The sequence below is a fragment of the Babylonia areolata genome, chromosome 33 (assembly GCF_041734735.1).
Source record: "Babylonia areolata isolate BAREFJ2019XMU chromosome 33, ASM4173473v1, whole genome shotgun sequence".
Lineage (NCBI taxonomy): Eukaryota > Metazoa > Mollusca > Gastropoda > Neogastropoda > Buccinidae > Babylonia > Babylonia areolata.
The window spans coordinates 9,453,621-9,473,620 of NC_134908.1; the positions used below are offsets into that span (position 1 = coordinate 9,453,621).

At 43.6% G+C, this 20,000-nt stretch overlaps 1 protein-coding gene across 4 annotated transcripts in view; it reads right to left on the reverse strand.

The window, feature by feature from the left end:
- Nucleotides 1-20,000, reverse strand: part of LOC143277146 (uncharacterized) — a 106,296-nt gene that overhangs the window by 26,301 nt on the left and 59,995 nt on the right. For all 4 annotated transcript variants that reach the window (XM_076581891.1, XM_076581889.1, XM_076581890.1 and 1 more), the window contains 3 exons: nucleotides 17,029-17,225; nucleotides 15,792-15,852; nucleotides 13,464-14,948 (listed from right to left, as the gene is read on the reverse strand). In XM_076581891.1, coding sequence (XP_076438006.1) covers nucleotides 13,464-14,948; nucleotides 15,792-15,852; nucleotides 17,029-17,225 — 1,743 coding nt within the window. The remainder of the gene's footprint in view (nucleotides 1-13,463; nucleotides 14,949-15,791; nucleotides 15,853-17,028; nucleotides 17,226-20,000) is intronic.

The window sequence follows — 20,000 nt, forward strand, 5'->3', positions numbered from 1 at the left end:
TTATTGAGGGTTATCGCTATAAGATGGAGATATATCATTATTGAGGGTTATCGCTATAAGATGGAGATATGTCATTACTGAGGGTTATCGCTACAAGATGGAGATATATTATTATTGAGGGTTATCGCTATAAGATGGGAACTATGTAGATATAAGCGCCATTAGGAGAGAGAGAGATGTTTTCCATCACGTATCTGAAACATTGAGGGATGTCACTTGGGATGGGAATTGTGTAGATACAAAACGCCAATGGGATTAACTTTATAGATATATAGATATATATATATGCATATATAATATATATATATATATATATATATATATGTGTGTGTGTGTGTGTGTGTGTGTGTGTGTGTGTGTGTGTGTTGATTAATTACAGATCTGATTTATCAAAGAATATCGCTGTAAGATATGAACAGCAAATATTATTTCCGGGTTCACCACTGGCTGATTTTGTTGCGGCCTTTTGCTTATGCATGCCATTGGTTTTCTTTCCTGACTTAAAAAAAAAAAACCAAATCATTTTATTTGGCTCAGTGTGTTGTATAGTACTATGCTTTCGTCATTCGCTAATTCTGATGAGGACTTATAATGCTTAATGCACACACACACACACACACACGCACGCACGCACGCACTCACGCACACACACACACACACACACAGTACATACGCGCACACACACGCACGCACACACACACACACACACACACGCACGCACGCACGCACACACACACACACACACGCACGCACGCACACACACACACACACACACACACACATATATATATATATATATATATATATATATATATATATATATATATATATATATATATACGCGTGCAACAGGAATCACAGACAGCAGAATCCAAGTAACGACAACTCTGGGTGTGTGTGGGGAGGGGGGGTTGCTTGGGGGGGAGGGGGGGAGGCAGTGGGGGAGTCTTCAATTGTTATATCGTTACTCTGTGCTCCAATCACAAAATTTGAGACTGTCAAAAAAAAATATATATACATATATATATAGAGAGAGAGAGACAGAGACAGAGAGAGTGAGGGGTGGAGAGAGAGAGAGAGAGGAAATGGAGTTATGAATAACTTGAAGACCCAAAAAGAGTATTTGCAATATTTCGCACAATTTTCTTTTCCTTTCCAGAGAGAGAGGGAGACAGAGACAGAGAGAGTGAGGGGTGGGGGTGGGGTGGGGGGAGAGATGGAATGGGGTTATGAATAACTTGAAGACCCAAAAAGAGTATTTGCAATGTTTCGCACTGTTTTCTTTTCCTTTCCTATTGTGGTTAATAGCTGGTTATGTCACAAGTCTTCTCTCTCTCTCTCTCTCTCCCTCTCTCTTGTTTAACGTCTAAACACAATTGTGATTTTAAACAATAGCGTGTGTGTGAGTGTCCGTTTGCGTGCGTGTGTGTGTGTGTGTGTGTGTGTGCATGTGGGGGGTGGGTGGGACGCGTGCGTGCGTGCGTGCGTGTGTGCGTGCGTGCGTGCGTGCGTGTGTATGTGTGCGTGTGTGTGTGTGTGCGCGCGTGTGTGTGCGAGTGTGTGTGAGCGAATGAGTGTGTGTGTGTGTGTGTGCGTGTGTGTGTGTGTGTGTGTGTGAGAGAGACAGAGACAGAGACAGAGACACAACTCCCAGTTCAGTCTCAGTTTCTCATGGAGGTGCTAGGCATCACTGCAGTCGGAAAAAATCCATATACGCTACACCACATCTGCTCAAGTAGTAACCTGACGCGCTTAGTCAGGCCTTGAGTGCAAAACGCGTACTTGTGTACAGGTCAGCGTGGGTTTCGTCTGCATAATTTGGCCAGAAGACAACACTCCCGTCAAACTATGTTACTTTTTCCAGCGCGCGCAAAGTGCGTGTGTGCGTGCGTGCGTGCTGCAAAACACGGGACCTCAGTTTATCGCCTCATTTGTATTTGTATTTGTATTTCTCTTTTTATCACAACAGATTTCTCTGTGTGAAATTCGGGCTGCTCTCCCGAGAGAGAGCGCGTCGCTACACTACAACGCCACCCTTTTTTCTTTTTTTTTTCTCCATGCGTGCAGTTTTATTTGTTTTTCCTATCGAAGTGGATTGTTTCTACATAATTTTGCCAGGAACAAGCCTTTTGTTGCCGTGGGTTCTTTTAAGTGCGCTAAGTGCATGCTGAACATGGGACCTCGGTTTATCGTCTCATCCGAATGACTAAGCTTCCAGACCACCACTCAAAGTCTAGTGGAGGGTGGGGGGGGGGGGAGAAAATATCAGCGGCTGAGCCGTGATTCGAACCAGTGCGCGCTCAGATTCTCTCGCTTCCTAGGCGGACGCGTTACCTCTAGGCCATCACTCATCCGAATGACTACACGCTGAGTTTTGATATTCCAAGTCGCAAACTTGGTAGAAAGGGCGAGACTGTGATTCGAACCCAGACCCTCACGGACACTCTGTTGGCAGATAAGTGTTATAACCATTTCACCACCTTCCTCCTCCTTAAAAAAAAAAAAAAAAAAAAAAAAAAAAAAATCTTTTTCACGCAATTGAAAGCAAATGAGTGTAAAAAAGTTAACAAGCTAGGAAATTAACACAAAGTATGACCGAAAGTTCCCATAAGGTAGTGCAACGACTTCTTATGTCAATGGTCAAAGAGACTGCTTCTTTTCTGATCCGGTGCGATATTAGGTGTCTCGGGCTCGAATCTCGGAAACGGCGCCTGGTGGGTAAAGGGTGGAGATTTTTCCGATCTCCCAAGTCAACATTTGTGCAGACCTGCCGGTGCCTGAACCCCCTTCGTGTGTATACGGCAAGCAGAAGATCAAATACGCATGTTGAAGATCCTGTAATCCATGTCAGCGTTCGGTGGGTTATGGAAACAAGAACATACCCAGCATGCACACCCCCGAAAACGGAGTATGGCTGCCTACATGGCGGGGTAAATAAATAAAACGGTCATGCACGTACAGTGTTACATGTTACATGTTTGTCTCAGTGTGAAGGTGTGCGTGCCTGAAATATGCTTGAATGACACAGGAAACGAATGATGAGCGCCCAATGGCAGCCGTCAGTCGGCTCTACCCAGGTAGGCAGCCTGTTGTGTAAATGACTCCGTGTGTGTAAAGCGCTTAGAGCTTGGTCTCCGACCGAGGATAGGCGCTATATATAAATATCCATATCAATCAATCAATCAATCAATCAATTCTAACAACCAAATGGAAGGAAGGTGGCAGAATGGTTAAGACGCTCAGCTGCCAATACAGGGAGTCCGTGAGGGTGTGGGTTCGAATCCCGCTCTCGCCCTTTCTCCCACGTTTGACTGGAAAATCCAACTGAGCGCCTAGTCATTCGCATGAGACGATAAACCGAGGTCCCGTGTTGTGCAGCACGCACTTGGCGCACTGAAAAAGAACCCATGGCAACGAGAATGTTTTCCTCTGGCAAAAAAAATTCTGAAGAAGAAATCCACTCTGATACGTACATAAATATATAAGCATGCACTCAAGGCCTGACTAAGCGCGATGGGTTATGCTGCTGGTCAGGCATCTGCGTGTCTAGCAGATGTGGTGTAGCGTATATGGATTTGTCCGAACGCAGTGACGCCTGCTTGAGAAAGTGAAACTGAAACTAACACCCAACATGGCGCAGGTAACTGTGTTGTTATGTGGGGTACCAGCCTGGGTGATACTTTCTATAATCACAGATAGATTGAGAAGCGCATTGACATCAATGAAAGACAAGGCGGGCTGCGAAGAGAACATATACCGAAAAAAAGACAGAGAGAGAGGGGGGAGAGAGAGAGCGGGGGGAGAGAGAGGGGGGAGAGAAGAGAGAGAGGGGGAGAGAGAGAAGAGAGAGAGAGAGTGGGAAAGAGAAAGAGGGGGGGAGAAGAGAGAGAGACAGTGGGGAAGAGAGAGAGAGAAGAGAGAGAGGGGGAAGAGAGAGAGAAGGGGGAGAAGAGAGAGGGGGGGAAGAGACAGTGGGGTGAGAGAGAGAGAAGAGAGGGAAAGAGAGAGGGGGAAGAGAGAGAAAGGGGGGAAGAGAGAGAGGGAAAGAGAGAGAGGAGAGAGAGGGAAAGAGAGAGGGGGAAAGAGAGAGAGAGGGGGGAAGAGAGAGAGGGAAAGAGAGAGAGGAGAGAGAGGGAAAGAGAGAGGGGGAAAGAGAGAGAGGAAAGAGGGGGAGAGAGAGGGAAAGAGAGAGAGAGGGGGGAAAGGAGAGGGGAAGAGAGAGACGGGAGGTGGGGAGAGGGGCGGGGGAGAGATAAAGAGAGAAACAGAGACGGAGACGAAGAGAGAGAGAGAGACAGAGAGAGAGAGTAGAGAAACAGAGAGAGAGAAACAGAGAGAGAGAGAGAGTAAGAAGAATAACAAGTTCTCGTAAGTCCACAGGAAGTTTTACAACCTTGAAATGCCTCAACTTTCTTTTTGTTTTGTTTGCAGCGTAATGTGGGCAGACAGAGCCTACAACAACAGAACTATGTGATGGAAAAAAACCCAAAAAAAAAAAAACAAACAAACAAAAAAACCACGAAATCCTCTTCAGCACCAAACCCACACTAAGTTCTGAAGCTACGTTACTTGGATTCAGAGTCTGAGCTTCCAACATAAACCTTTCAGACAGAAACACAATCAGTTCTTTTCGGTTACAGACAGAAGTTTTATTTATCAGTTAACTGTTATAATTGAACTGCTGGGGCTAAAAAAATAAATAAATAAACAAATAAATAAATGAATAAATAAAATAAAATAAAATAAAATAAAAAATGAAAAATTACAGATACATAGTGCAACCAGTAAACATAATCCTTGAGTGGGTAGAGAAAAAACAACAACCCAAAAAAGAATACAAAAGAGTACAGTTTGGTTATGTGGGCTAACGTAAGATGCTGATTAAGTAGTTTATTAGTACTTTTAACCAATTCTGACAAACGACAAGAAGGGCTGAAACGTAAAAGTCACGTACATTCTAAAACACACACACAAAAAAAAAAAACAACCCAGACGTATTTACAAAAAACTGAAACAGATGTATTCACATCGTCTCATACAGTGCACATGGATAATCATTGAAAGATAACCATACGATAATAACGAAGCTGATAAACAGAAAGTAGGAGATCAACAGAAAGATAGGCATACAAACAGACGGACACACGGACAGACAGACAGACAGACGGACAGTCAGCCTGTCTTTCTATTTCAGTTTGTTTGTAACAATCACAAAGTTTGTTTGTTTGTTTGTTTGTTTTCGTGAGCTTAAGACAAACACTTGTTTGATACATCCAAAGCTGGCTAAACACAAACACAGCTAACACAAATCTCTTTCCAAACCAGCCACCATAAATGCTCAGTGGTTAATCAATATTCACGAACCAGTTAAAAAAAAATTTTTTTTTTAAAGAATTGGAAAAATACCATGTACAGCTCTGCAGTTAATGTCAGGTATGAACAACAACAACAAAAGAAAAACAATATCACAGACTTCCTAAGCAAACACTGATGGACAGTTCAGCAAGAGAAAATGGAGAAAAAAAAGTGTATATTAACCCCTTGACCACTGTCGACGAGTTTGCTCGTCAGTGAAAGGCTGTCACCTCACTGAGATAAGGTTCAGAGGACAGGTCAAGGTGTCAGTCACCATTCTGTGTTTCGAATTCTTCCTCTTGGGATTACATCAAATTTGATCGGCAAAATCAATTACATCAATAAAGAATTAATACAGAAAGGATGGAGGTGAAGTTACAACTAATGTCACATTGGGTTGTTTTGTTTTGTTTTTTTCTCTCTCTCTTTTTTTCTTTTTTTTATATAACCAATTTTTAGCAGTCAAGGGGTTAAAAATGCTCAGCATACAAGTTCCGTCAAAACTGAGACCTAATCAACATGGGAGCAACAATAAATATCAGATCTTACTTCCGAAAAAAAAAAAAAAAAAAAAAAAAACCAACAAAACTTTTGGCATTGCTGAACAACCAGATCACAGACAAGCTCTTAGAATGCAAAGGTTGGAGATTCTGTCACTGGAATATAACAACAACAACAACAATACTACTACTACTACTACAACTACTACTACTAATAGTCATAATAGTAATGATAATGTTATGGTGTCTCCACTCGCTGATAAATGGCCTGGGTTAAAAGTTATCTGGAGGGGCAAATTAACCAGATTAGAAGCTACGGCATAGATAAAAACTGCCCACAAACGTGTCATTAGATGTTGTTGTATTTCAAACACTTTCATATCTGTGCTCAGGTCAAATCAAATCAAATTATGGTACTTAAAGCCTCGCCGACCACTAAGGCCATCTCAAGGCTATCGCCACGTTAATACCTACTGCAAGTCTGTGCTCAGGTGAACAGGCATGCAGATTCATACATTATATATACATATATATGATCAAAGATTAGGGCCTACAAACCAATCGCTTTGAGGCAACTATAAAACAAACAATAAAAAAAAAACCTCGGGTTTCATGACAGCCAATCAAAAACGACAGCAGGGTCACTGACAACCAATCAGACCTCAGTTCACAAAATGCTAACCATTCACAGGAAAGCAGCAACGACAATGGCTGACCTATGACGTTCTAACCCAAACGCTATGGAGAGGAAATCTATTTTCGTGTCGACTAACAACCATCCATAATAGTTACGTACAACTGATAAATGCTGGTAGCTTGTTTCAAGAACGCAGCATTTTTTCAAAAAATATTTTACAATAAAAGATTATTTACTGCCATTGATGAACAAGCAGCATATTTTCATTGCTTTTGAGAGCATCAATTTTGACAGTTCCCCCATAACAGATAATCACATTTCTGTCGCACATACAAAAGCCAATCACAGGGGCTATGATTACAACCAATGATACAACAGTATCAATTTCAGTTTCGATAACAGCCAATCAAAATTTCTGTTATACAGAGTCCTGACGGTACCATACACAGACAAAACAATAACGGACATAACATCAATGAACTTCATTCAGCCAGACAAGACATTGTTTCAGGACTTCGCGCAGACTTTCAAGACAGGATTGGAGTGTACCCTCCCCAGCACAAACAGAAGAGTTTAGGGTATAGATTCTTTGGCATCGGTGGCGAGGGGGGTGGGTAGGGGGGGAACTTAGCTGCCTCTTTACCGTAAAACTTCGCAGAGACATTTTTTTTTTTTCCTTTTCATAATTAATTCAGCTTTATTCAAGCATTCGTGATTTAGAGACTCTGTCTGACCACAATATCGTGATGTGGAAATACTGCAGTGGAAATAAAAGTGGGGAGGAAACGGATAAAAACGTGAGTGTAAAATCATTTAGATATCATAAGTGAAAAATAAAATAAAATTAAAATAAATAAATTAAACACGAGAACATTCACTGATGATTGAGATAAACTCTTTGAATCGGAATTAATCATTTGTCCAAGAGAACGGAAGCGAGAAGGAGATCACGGGAATAAAACTTCAGTGATGCAGAACCAAACACGAGAGATGAAGTATCAGAGGTCTTTTTCTCTCTCTCTTCTTTCTTTTTTTTCAATATCAAACGACAGACACGACAAACTGTTGAAAATGTACATGCTGGGAGATTCTTTAGTGGGTACTGTGAAACTATTCCAGTACCTCACATTTCGATTATAATTCATCCTCTTCTGTCACCCCCCCCCCCCCCTTTTGTCCTGGTAGAACATGTTCTATGACTATTTCTATGAATCAAAAAGTGAACTCTGCTTAATCGATTCCTATGTGTTATTTTCTTTCAGTTATATGTAAGTGGAGTGATAGCCTAGAGGTCTAGGAAGCGAGAGAATCTGAGCGCCGCCGATATGCCCCCCCCCCCCCACCCCCCACCCCCAGCCCCCCCTCTTCCAAGCCCCTCCTCCACTAGACCCTGAGTGGTGGTCTGGACGCTAGTCATTCGGATGAGACGACAAACCGTGGTCCCGTATGCAGCATGCACCTAGCGCACGTAAAAGAACCCACGGCAACAAAAGGGTTGTTCCTGGCAAAATTCTGTAGAAAAATCCACTTCGATAGGAAAAACAAGTAAAACTGCACGCAGGAAAAAAATATTTAAAAAAAAAAATGGGTGGCGCTGTCAGTGTAGCGACGCGCTCTCCCTGGGGAGAGCAGCCCGAATTACACACAGAGAAATCTGTTGTGATAAAAAGAGAATATACAAATACAAATTATCATCATTTATTACTTACAAAATGAATTTAAAAAAAGAAATAAATGCTACGTGATTATCATTAGTAGTCGTAATAGTAGTAAAAAGAAAAGCAACAACAACAAAAAAGATATCACACACAATATACCCAGCGAGAAAGAAACACAGTTTCTTTGAGGGAGGATTGGGGGGTGGGAGGGAGAGGGGGGGAAGGGGTTAGGGGGAGGGGGGGAGCGGCGGTGGGGGGGAGGGAGGGGGAGGGACAGTGGTGGAAGACAACGACAATAATCATGACATCGTTTCCCAAATTCTAACCACAGGTGCTGAGAATCATAGAAGAATTGTAGGATGTTTTTGTTGTTGTTGTTGTTTTGGGTTGTTGTTGTTTGTTTTTGTTTTGTTTTTTTTACCTCGAAACACGTTCGTGCTTATCATTTTTAACCCTTTCACTGCCAGTGTCGCATGTCAGCACCAGCCAGTTTTAGAGTACCCATGCCACTGAAATGCAACCAGATCATGTGTCTGTTGTCTATGAACATAATGCTCTTAATTTTCAGTGGTAGGATAGGCCCAATTTTCTACACATCACAGCTATTCTTAGAGTAGACACCGTCTTTTCTGTGGTTGTCGTAAAAGGAAATTTTGCACTCTAAATTGACTGGCGATGAAAGAGTTAATCCAAATAAACAGGAGAATTTATATCTTTTTTTTTTCAAATTTAAAAAGGCAATGAATTTCAATATCACATACGAATAAAGCACGCCGTGGACAAGACTGAACCATTCTGCGCCCCCTCAAAGAGAAATCAGAAACGAGAAACAGCAGCAGAATTTGAAAAATGGTTATGGACAGATTCAACTTTGATGTAAAAAAAACAAACAAAAACTCTCTCTCTCTCTCTCTCTCTCTCTCTCTCTCTATATATATATATATATATATATATATATATATATATAATATCAACAACAACAATAATAGTAATGATAATAATAAAAATAACAACAACAACAACAACAATAATAATAATAACAATAATAATAACAATATAATAATAATAATAATAAATGATAACAACAACAACCATATAATAATGATGATGATGATGATGATAACAACAACAACAACCATATAATAATGATGATGATGATGATGATAACAACAACAACAACAACAATAATAATAATAACAACAACAACAACAACACACCAAAAATTCACGCAGGCAATAATAATAATAATAATAATAATAATAACAATAACAATACATCAAAAATTCAAGCAGGCAGAGAAAAAAATAACGATACAACTCCATCAGAACAATAGCTACACACATTTCGTTACAGCTCTTCAAATGCGGGTCAAAGAAATATACATAACTATACATAAACATACATACATCATACATACATACATACATACATACCGACTGTTAGTTACAAAGAATGTGCAGTGTCACACAAAGCCTTTGTCATGGTGTTCCCAAACCCAGTCAGATATACAATGGATGAGGGCGAGAGAGAGAGGGGGGAGAGGGAGGGAGGGAGAAGAAAAGAAAGAGAGAGAGAGAGACAGACAGACAGACAGAGGGAGGGAGGAAGGGAGAGATTCAAGCTTCGAAGAGATTCAAGAGAGACAGAGACAAACAGAGACAGACAGTAAGACAGACAGACAAACAGAGACAGAGAGACAGACAGACAGAGACAAAGACACAGAGAGAGACAGAGAGAGAGAGAGAAGACATGAGATCAACAATCAGCTACTGTCCCCAGAAAGGTATTAAAAAAGAAAAAAATTAATGAAACATGAAACACACACACACACACACATATATATATATAGAGAGAGAGAGAGAGAGAGAGAGAGAGAGAGAGAGAGAGAGAGAATCAAATCCAACACAACCAACACCTGGATTGCACAAGCGATCTACCAGCGCTGAGTTTGCTCATCGTTAAGAATTGTTCTTATGTCAGCGACCTTGTCAGCGCGTTCAGTGCGCTTAGTGTTCAGAAATGATTTCCGGAGCCAACGATCTTACTAGCGCTAAGCTTACTTACCGTTAAGAATTTTCAAGAGTCAGCGATCTTGCCAGTGCTATGTTTGCTTTGTGTAATGAATTTTCATTGGTCAGGGATCTTAGCAGTGCTAAGTTTGCTTAGCGTAGATAATTTTCATGATTCTGTGATCTAAGCAGAGCAAAGTTTGCTTAGCGAAAAGGATTTTCATGAATTAGTGATCTTAGCACTACTAAGCTTGCTTAATGTAAAGAATGTTCGTAAGTCAGTGATATTAGCAGGGCTAAGTTTTCTTAGCATAAAGATTTTTCATGATTTAGATTTAGCAGTGCAACGTTTGCTTAGCATACAGAATTTTCATGATTCAGTGATCTTAGCACAGCTAAGCTTTGCTTGGCATAAAGAATTTTCATGATTCAGCCATCTTAGCAAAGCTAATTTTGCTCAACGTTCTGTGTTTTCTTTCGTATGCTAAGCAGTGCTAGTTAGCCTAGCTTTAAGAAGTTTGCTTTCTTCAAGTCCACTACGCCAATTCCACAGACTTAAGAAATTTCTTAACAACGCTTCGCAAACCGCTCATGCAACCAACCCTGGTTTCTAGATTTGGTAATAACATGAAGGGGGTCAGGAAGACAGACAGGAAGAAAGAAAGAAAGAAAGAAAGAAGGCAGGAAAGAAAGATAGACAAGCTCCTTCAAAAATAATTCAAACAGAAATAAATAACAATGTTAGAGGGACTCGCCTCTTGACCAAAAATGCCATGTAGTTTGTACTCGAAAAAACAAAACAAAACAAATCAAAACAACAACAACAAAACAAATAAGCAACTAATTAAAAGACTGGGAAACACTGTTCATATAATTTCCCTGAAATGAACAAAATTGAACGAAACGGGACTGAGACAGCTATAAATAAAGTCAGTTGACATGGTTTACAGTTTCTGTTTATTGTCACACACACACACACACACACACACACACACACACACATATATATATATATATATATATATATTAGTGTGCATGAGAGAGAGGGGGGGAGGCAAAAAGGGGGAGTGGTGAGGCGTGGGGAGAGAGACAGAGACAGACAGAAACAGAAAGAGACAGAGAGACAAAGAGAGAGACAGAGACAAAGAGAGAGAGAGAGAGATGTCAACTTGTGACAACCATAATCCGCAAAGTTTTGTGGTGAGGAAGGTGAGAGGGATGTGTAGAGGAATATACATAAACAGCCGTAAAGAGAGACTAAAACGAAAAGTTCACTTCTGGAGAGTTACTGGGGAAAAAAACAACACACAATAACATGCAATAACATGCTTCTTCAGGCAGATGCCTGAACAGCATCATGATCAAACCGCGCTGAGTCAGGCCTTGAGTGCATGCATATACATTAATTTGTCTTCCTACCTGGGGCCGTATTCAAGACAAATTCATTTTGCCTTCAGGCAAGTCATGTTTGACATGGTTGGGACATGCGGGTACAGTTTACCTTGAAGGATAAGTTTTTCTTCGTATTCAAGACACATGGAGTTGCTCAGACAGCTGACCCATTGTCTTTTTCTTTTTTTTAAAATCCCGCTGATTCCCGTCTGTGCATGCTGTCAGGTTCACTTCTCATTGCACCACAGCTTGGAACATTGTCGAGAGAATTCGCAAAACACGTGCTATCCGTAAAGCACGCCTGTTTTCCCTTTAAAAAAAGATAACAAAAATTCTGCAAAAGGATCCGCCATGTTTACCTCTGCTTCGTGGGCAGTCACCATTGGCAGGTAGTCAGGGTAAATTGCCTTTGAGTTTGTAGACACGCGGGTAGACTCCTGTGTTCATGAATACTGGATGTTGCTTACCCTCGGGCAGTTTGCCTTGCCTCAGGCAGATTACCCGCAGGTACACATTTACCCTCAGGCACGATGTTCTTTTGAATACGGCCCCAGAGTAAGATTTCTTCTTCAGAATTTTGCCAGAGGACAACTCTTTTGAGTTTCTTTTTTTCAGTGCGCCACGTGCATGCTGCACTACACGGAACCTCGGTTTACATCCGAATCGGAATGTCCAAGACGACTTCGTTTGATTTTTCCAGTCAAACCTGGGAGAGAGGTGGAGAAGGGGCGCAACTCTTGTCGACACTATGATCGAAGGCCTGCTGCCGAAATATAATGTGTGTGTGTGTTTTTTTGGGGGTTTTTTTTGTTTTGTTTTTTGTTGTTTTTTAACACAATATGCCTTCGGTCCAACTCTTGACGAACTCTCGATTTGATTTCGTTTACCAGTGCAAATATTATCAAGGTGTGCGTGTTGGGTTCGGCTGATACCTGAGGGAATTTTTTCTCTCCTGATTTTATGCCAGACATATAATTATATATATATATATATATATATATATATATATATATATATATATATATATATATATAGGGGGCGAGGAGGGAGAGGGGGGAGAGTTCTGTATATCACGCAGCCCCAGCACGTGATGGCCTAGAGGTAACGCTTCAACCTAGGAAGCGAGAGAACCTGAGCACACTAGTTCGAATCACACACCGGCCCTCGCCATTATTTTCTCCCCTTCCACTAGACCTTGAGTGATGATCTGGACGCGAGTCATTCCGATGAGACGATAAACCGATGTCCCGTGTGCAGCATGCATGTAGCGCACTTAAAAGAACCCACGGCAACAAAAGGGTTGTTCCTGGAAAAATTCTGTAGAAAAATCAACTTCAATATGAAGACAAATAAAATTGCAGGCAGAAAAAAATACAAAAGAAGAAGAAAGGTTGGCGCTGTAGTGTAGTCACACGCTCTCCCTGGGGAGAGCAGCCCTAATTTTCACACAGAGAAATCTGTTGTGACAAAAAAAAAGAGTAACACAATACAATACAATACAATACAATACAATCTTACAGTTGTGAAAATTTACAAAGGGTAAAAAGGAAAAACACATCAAGCAAATGGAACCAAAAAGGGAGCTGCTGGGTTTTCAGGCACACAAAAATTGATTTAGAATTCTTTTCTTTTTTTCTTTTTAAAAGAAAGAAACAATACTCAACATAGGGTACATTTGCTTGAAAAGCAGACATGAACATAAAATGTCAAAGCAGTGGGGGGAGAGGAGGGGTTGAGGAGGAGGGGGGGGGGCGTAAAACAACAAAAAAGAAAAAAACAAAGAACAACCACTGGACAAAGAAAATAAATAAAATAAAATAATAATAATAATAAAAGCATGCTTTCAAGCATCCCTCAATGACGGTGCATGCAGAACAACAGTCACATTGACGAAGCAATCAAAACTGCATACCTTCGGAGCGGCCTTGTCCCGCGGCGGCTTTCCGTACTGGTGCGGAATTGTCATCGGAAGCGGCGTCCTCCGAATACAGCAGCTGACGTTTCTTCTGGTCGTTAGTGTCGCCGCCGTCGTCTGCCTGCTTAGCGTGGAGTCCACGCAGTTCCTCATCGTCGCTGTATTGTGGTGACGAGATCCATTGGGAGTCGGGAACGCGTTCTGCTCTGCCCTGAGAGGCCTCGTGGACTGATTCCAGTGAGGCCTGTGACGTCAGGTCTCCGTCATCGCGATCGCTGTCGTCAGAGGTGACGGTGTTGGTGACGTCAGTCGTGCTGCTCCTTCCGGTGAGTGGCTGCTCTCCCTTGTCCTCAGCTTCCGAAGACACAGCTTCCAGGTTGATGGTGGGCACGGCGTGAGCGGCGGACGACTTCGCTACATGGGCTTCTTTTTCTTCTTCCTCTTGTTTCGCCTCCTCCTCAGCTCTCCGTGATTTCTTACGGGCTTCGTACGTGGCTGGAGCGGGGAGCGGGGAGACGGCTCTAGCCGGGGACGGTTCCCGTTCACGCCGTCGTTCCCGGCGCCGGTCTTCGTAAACGGCGGCGGGGGGCAGCGGGGAAGAGGCACGCGGCGGAGCGCTGTCTTCCTGCGGCTCTCTCAGCCGACGTGGGCGAGGTTCGTAGACTGCCGCAGTGGGAAAGGGGGAGGAGGGTCTTGGGGGGTCGGCTTCCTCCTGCACGGTCAGTTGAGGGGCCGGGGCGGGAGCACGACGGGGGGTGCTCTCCGCGGAAGACGGCTCAGCGGAAGAAGGCTCGGCCGTGCTCCGCCCCGTGGAGGTTTCGGAGCGCGCGCTGGACGATCCTTCCTCCTGCCGCCTTATCGCCCGCTCCTCCGCCTCCGCTCGGCGTTTCACCTCGCGCTGGGACTCCTGTTCCTTCCACCTCGCCTCCCGCTCCTCCTCTTCTTTCCGGCGGGTCTCCTCTCGCCGGCGCTGCTCCTCTCTGATCTGCTCGTCGCGGAGTTTCTGGGCCACCGTCCGCTTCTGTTCGCGCGCTTCCGGGTCGTCTTGCTCCGCCTGTGCTTCCGCGTGGCGCTTCTCTTCCTCCTCCTCCCTGCGCCGTCGCTCCTTCTCCGCTTCCTGGCGTCTCTGCTCGTCGCGCTGACGTCTCTCCTCGTCGCGCCGCTGTTGTCGCAAGGCGTCTTCTTGCCGGCGAGCTTCTTCGGCTTTTTTTCGCTCCTCCCTCTCCGACTGTTGTCGCTGGAGGAGGGCGTGTTCCTCTTTGCGACGGAGATCGTGGCGGCGTGCCCTGTCTTTTCGGGCCTCCTCCTCCTGTTTTTCCTCCCGGTCCAAACGGTCCACGCTGATGATCGCCGGGTCCTCGCCCCGTCGCGGGCTCTTCCCGCTGCTTTGTTCGGTCATTGAGGATGACGCCGAGGAGGCCGAGGAACGTCGGTGGGACCTGATCGGCGTGTTGTCTGCTGCGTCTGCGTCTGCGTCCTCGTCTGTGGACAGAATCAATTTTTTTGGGGGGGTGTTGGGTATGTTTTGTATCCCCCCCGAAAACGGAGTATGGCTGCCTACACGGCAGGGGTAAAATTGGTCATACACAGTAAAAGCCCACTCGTTTTACATACGAGTGAACAGTGGGAGTTGCAGCCCACCAACGAAGAAGAAGAAGGTATGTTTTTGTACTTTGGAATGTTTTTTCTTTGTTTGATTGATTTTGGTTGTTGTTGTTTGTTGTTTGTTTTTTGTGGGTTTTTTTTTGCATTGTTGAATGTTTTATATTGGGGAAGTATGGATGTGTTTTCCTTGGTTGATACTGTTCTTTGTTTTGTTTGTTGCTCCATATTGTGCACAAAACCTAATATGGGCATAGGCCACACACGCGCTCATACACACGCATACACGTACAAACACACATACACATATATAAACCCACAAATGTATACGCACGCGTGCACACACACACACACACACACACACACACACACACACACACACACACAAAATATACACGCACATGCAAGCACATTCATACACTAACATACACGCACACACGCTCTCTCTCTCTCTCCCTCTCTCTCTGTCTCTCTCCCTCTCTCTCTCTCTCTCTCCCCTCTCTCTCTCTCCCTCTCTCTCCCTCTCTCCCCCCCCTCTCTCCCTCTCTCCCCCCCTCTCTCCCCCTTTCTCTCTCTCCCTTCCCCTCTCTCTCTCTCTCTCTCTCTCTCTCTAAGCTCTCTCTCTCTCTCTCCCACAATCAGGTTTTCCTTCATATTTTCACTTTTTAAAAACGAAGGACAAACAATAAATAAACATGAAAAAAAAAAACACATTTCATTTACCTTCCACAGAAACCACCTTATTCTTCTCCTCTTCCTCTTCATCAGATGAATAGTCGTCAATCTGGAAGCAAAAAATGTATGGTATGATAATAATGATAACGATAATAACAATAATGATAACAACAACAACAACAATAATAATAATAATAATGATAATAATAATAATAATAATAATAATGATAACGATGATGATGATGACAATAATAATAATAATGATAATAATAATAATTTATATATATTTTTTTTTTTTTATTAATCATCATCATTATCATCATTATTATTATTATTGTTGTTGTTGTCATCGTCGTCGTCGTTGTTGTTGTTACTACTACAACAACAATAATAATAACAACAATAATAACAATAATGATAACAAAAACAACAACAACAACAATGATAATAATAATGACAGCAATCATAATAATGATGAGGATGATCGTTCAAGTACTAGTAGTAGTAGTAGTAGTCGTCGTAGTAGTAGTAAAAATCATCATCATCATCGTTATCATCATCACAATAATACACGTGCATGTACATGTGTCTGTCGGTGCATGTGTATCTATGTGTTTATTGTTATTCTGTGTGTGTGTGTGTGTGTGTGTGTGTGTGTGTGTGTGTGTGTCTCTTTCTCTCTCTCTGTCTCACACACACACTCTTTCTTTCCCCCTCCATCCCTCTCTCTCTCTCTCTCTTTCCCCCTCTTTCTCTCCCTCCCTCTCTCTCTCCGTCCCCCTTCTCTCTTCCCCCCTCTCTCCCTCCCCCCTCTCTCTCCCCCCCCTCTCTCTCTCCCCCTTCTTTCTCTCTCCTCTCTCTCTCCCCCCTCTCTCTGTGTACCCTCTCCCTATTTCTCTCTGTCTCTCTCTCTCCTCTCCTCTACAACCCCCCCCCCCCCACACCCAACCCCCTCCCAATCTCTCTCTACCTCTCTCTATCCCCTCTCTCTCTCCCTCACCCTGTCTCTCGCCTCCCCCCCCCCTCTCTCTCTCTGTCTTCCCCCGCTCGCTCTCTTTCTCTCTCTCCCTATCACTATTTCTTATCTCTATATCTCCCTCTCTCTCTCCTCTCCCCTCCCTCTCTCTCCCACTTCTCCTCTCTCTCTTTCTCTCTCTCTCTCTGCACCATTTTGTTATGATTAGTACCTACTATGTCAGTAGAGCTTTTCAGCTGATGACATTAAACAGTTCAGTGTTCTCTCTCTCTCTCTCTCTCTCTCTCTCTCTCTCTCTCTCTCTCTCACCTGCCGTCCAGTTCCGTTGACCTCCACGCGGGGGGAGCGGGCAGAGAGTTGTCGTTCTTGCTCCCCGCCTCTCGGGGTGCTCGCCCCTTCCCCCTCCTCCTCCTCGTCGTCCCTCTCCCTACCTCTGTCTTCCGTGCGGTGGAAGAACTCTTCTTCTTCCTCTTTCTCTTTCTTCTTCTGCTTCTTGTCTTTCTTCGCTGTGGATCGAAGACAGTAGTGTTGATGGTTAGTGATTGTGATAGTGATTGTGATGATGATGATGATGATGATGATGATGATGATTATCATTATTATTATTATATAATGAAAATATTATTATCATTATCATCAATGTTATTATACCTATTCTTCTTCTTCTTTATCTCATTCTCATAAGTGTTGCTATCGTTATGTCATTATTATTATTATTATTATTATTATCATTATCATAAAGAACCACAAACTCGAACGCAATGTCACACACACACACACACACACACACACACACACACACACACACACACACACACACACACACACACACACATACGTGCAGGCGCGCGTGCGCACGCACAAACGCTGACGAACTAACTCTCTCTCTCTCTCTCTCTCTCTCTCTCTCTCTCTCTCTCTCTCACGCACACGCACACAAACTCTCTCTGTCACTCTCCCTAACACTCACACATATACACACACAAAAAACGCGCACGCACGCACGCACACATACAAGCACACACACACACACACACACACACACACACACATATATATATATATGTGTGTGTGTGTGTGTGCGCGCGCGCATACACATACATACACACGTGAACACACAAACATACACATACACGCAAAACGCGCGCACACATTTACAGACAGACATGCACACAGGCACACAGACATACACACAGACACACACACACACACACACACACACACACACACACACACACTTCACACACACACACACACACACACACACACACACACACACACACACAGCCACACACATTTTACAGATATCTCGTTATGTACTGACATAGTACACAATTATCTTATCGCACTTTACTGTAATGTACTGTCCTTTGTTGCTGTGTACTGTACTGTACTGCACTGCATTGTACTGTACTGTACGGTATTGTACTGCATTGTACTGCATTCTACTGTATTATACTGTACTGCACTCTACTGTTGTCCTTGACAACACACTGTCCATGCAAATATTTATCAGTCAGACATGTTAATCCTGCTAATGTCAATTGCGGCGCATCAGTCCCGTCCGGAAATATCTGTCCACTGACGCAACATCTAGACTTGTTGTTTCTCTCATTCTCTCTCGCCTTGACTACTGTAACTCTCTGTTGTCTGGTTTGCCTGCTTCAACCATTCAGTCCCTTCAGCGCATACAAAACTCTGCTGCCCGACTCGTCCTCAGAAGCACATCACTCCTCTTTCGCAACATCTCCGCTGGCTACCTGTCTCACACAGAATAAAGTGCAAGATCAGCACTCTATGTTATAAATATATTCACAAATCTGCCACTTCCTATCTCTGTGGCTGCCTTCACCTCTACACTCCATCTCGCTCTCTCTCTACGATCGGCTTCGGATCCACTCTGTTTATGCATACCCAGATTCAAACACTCGACTGTTGGCTGCCGTTCTTTCTCTGTCTCTGGACTTTGCAATTGGAATGAACTACCTCTTTCTCTTCATCAGGTCTCCGCACTCAGCTCTAAAACCCACCTCTTCCCAACATAGCCTCCCTTCCATGCCTCTTCCTTGCCTTCAGTTTCTTCCAGTTTTAGAGTTATGCATGCGTGTGAATGACTGGTGCGAAAGCGCTTTGATTTGTCTCTGCACAAGATTCATCGCTATAAAAATAATAATACTGCATGAACTGTACTGTACTGTACTGTAATATATTGTAATGCACTGTATTGTAAGGTACTGTAGTGCATTGTACCACATTCTACTGTAAAGTACTGTATTTGACTATACTGTATTGCACTGTACCGTACAACATTGCACTGTACTATGTTGTATTTCAATGTACCGTACTTAACCCCGCTTTTTCGCACTGTACTGGGTTACACAGCACTGCGCTGTACTGTGCTGTACTGCACTATACCGTATTGCAATACGCTGTGCTATAATGTGTTGCAACGTATCACACTGTATTGCACTATACTGTGTTGTACTGTGCTGCAATGCATAGGAATATATCGCATTGTAGCATACTGTACTGCACTGCATTGAACTGCACTGCGCTACATTGCACTAGACTGTATTGCACTGTACTGTACTGTACTGTACTGTACTGTACTGTACTGTACTGTACTAAAACTGTAGTGTAGATCTTACCACGTCTGATCATCAGTACAGAGAGACAGACAGAAATGGCAGACCAACAGACAGAGCGAGAGAGAAAAAGAGAGGGTGGGAATGGGGGAGGGGAAGATAGGAGAGAAATGATAAAGAGAGACATTGAGGGAGAGAGATAGGACAGAGAGAGGGGGGGGGAGAGGACAAAGAGAGAGGAGAGAGAGGGGGGGGAAGAGAGGAGAGAGATGGTAGAGAGAGAGAGAACTGGAATGGTTTATTCACAATCAGGCCACAGCCCCGAGTGAACAGAGAGAGACAGAGAGGAGAGTGAGGAGAGAAAGGGAAGACAGAGAGGAGAGAGAGAGAGGAAGGGAGAGGAAGGGAGAGGGAAGAGAGAGGAAGAGAGAGGGGAGAGAGAGGAAGAGAGAGAGGAAGAGAGAGGGAAGAGAGAGGAAGAGAGAGGGGAGAGAGAGGGGAGAGAGGAATGAAAGAGAGAGGAAGAGAGAGCTAGAGGGGAGAGAGAGGAAGAGAGAGGGGAGAGAGAGGAGAGAGAGAGGAAGAGAGAGGGGATAGAGAGGAAGAGAGAGGAGAGAGAGAGGGAGGACAGAGAGGAGAGAGCGAGGAAGAGAGAGGGGAAGAGAGAGGGGAGATAGAGAGGGGGGAGGACAGAGA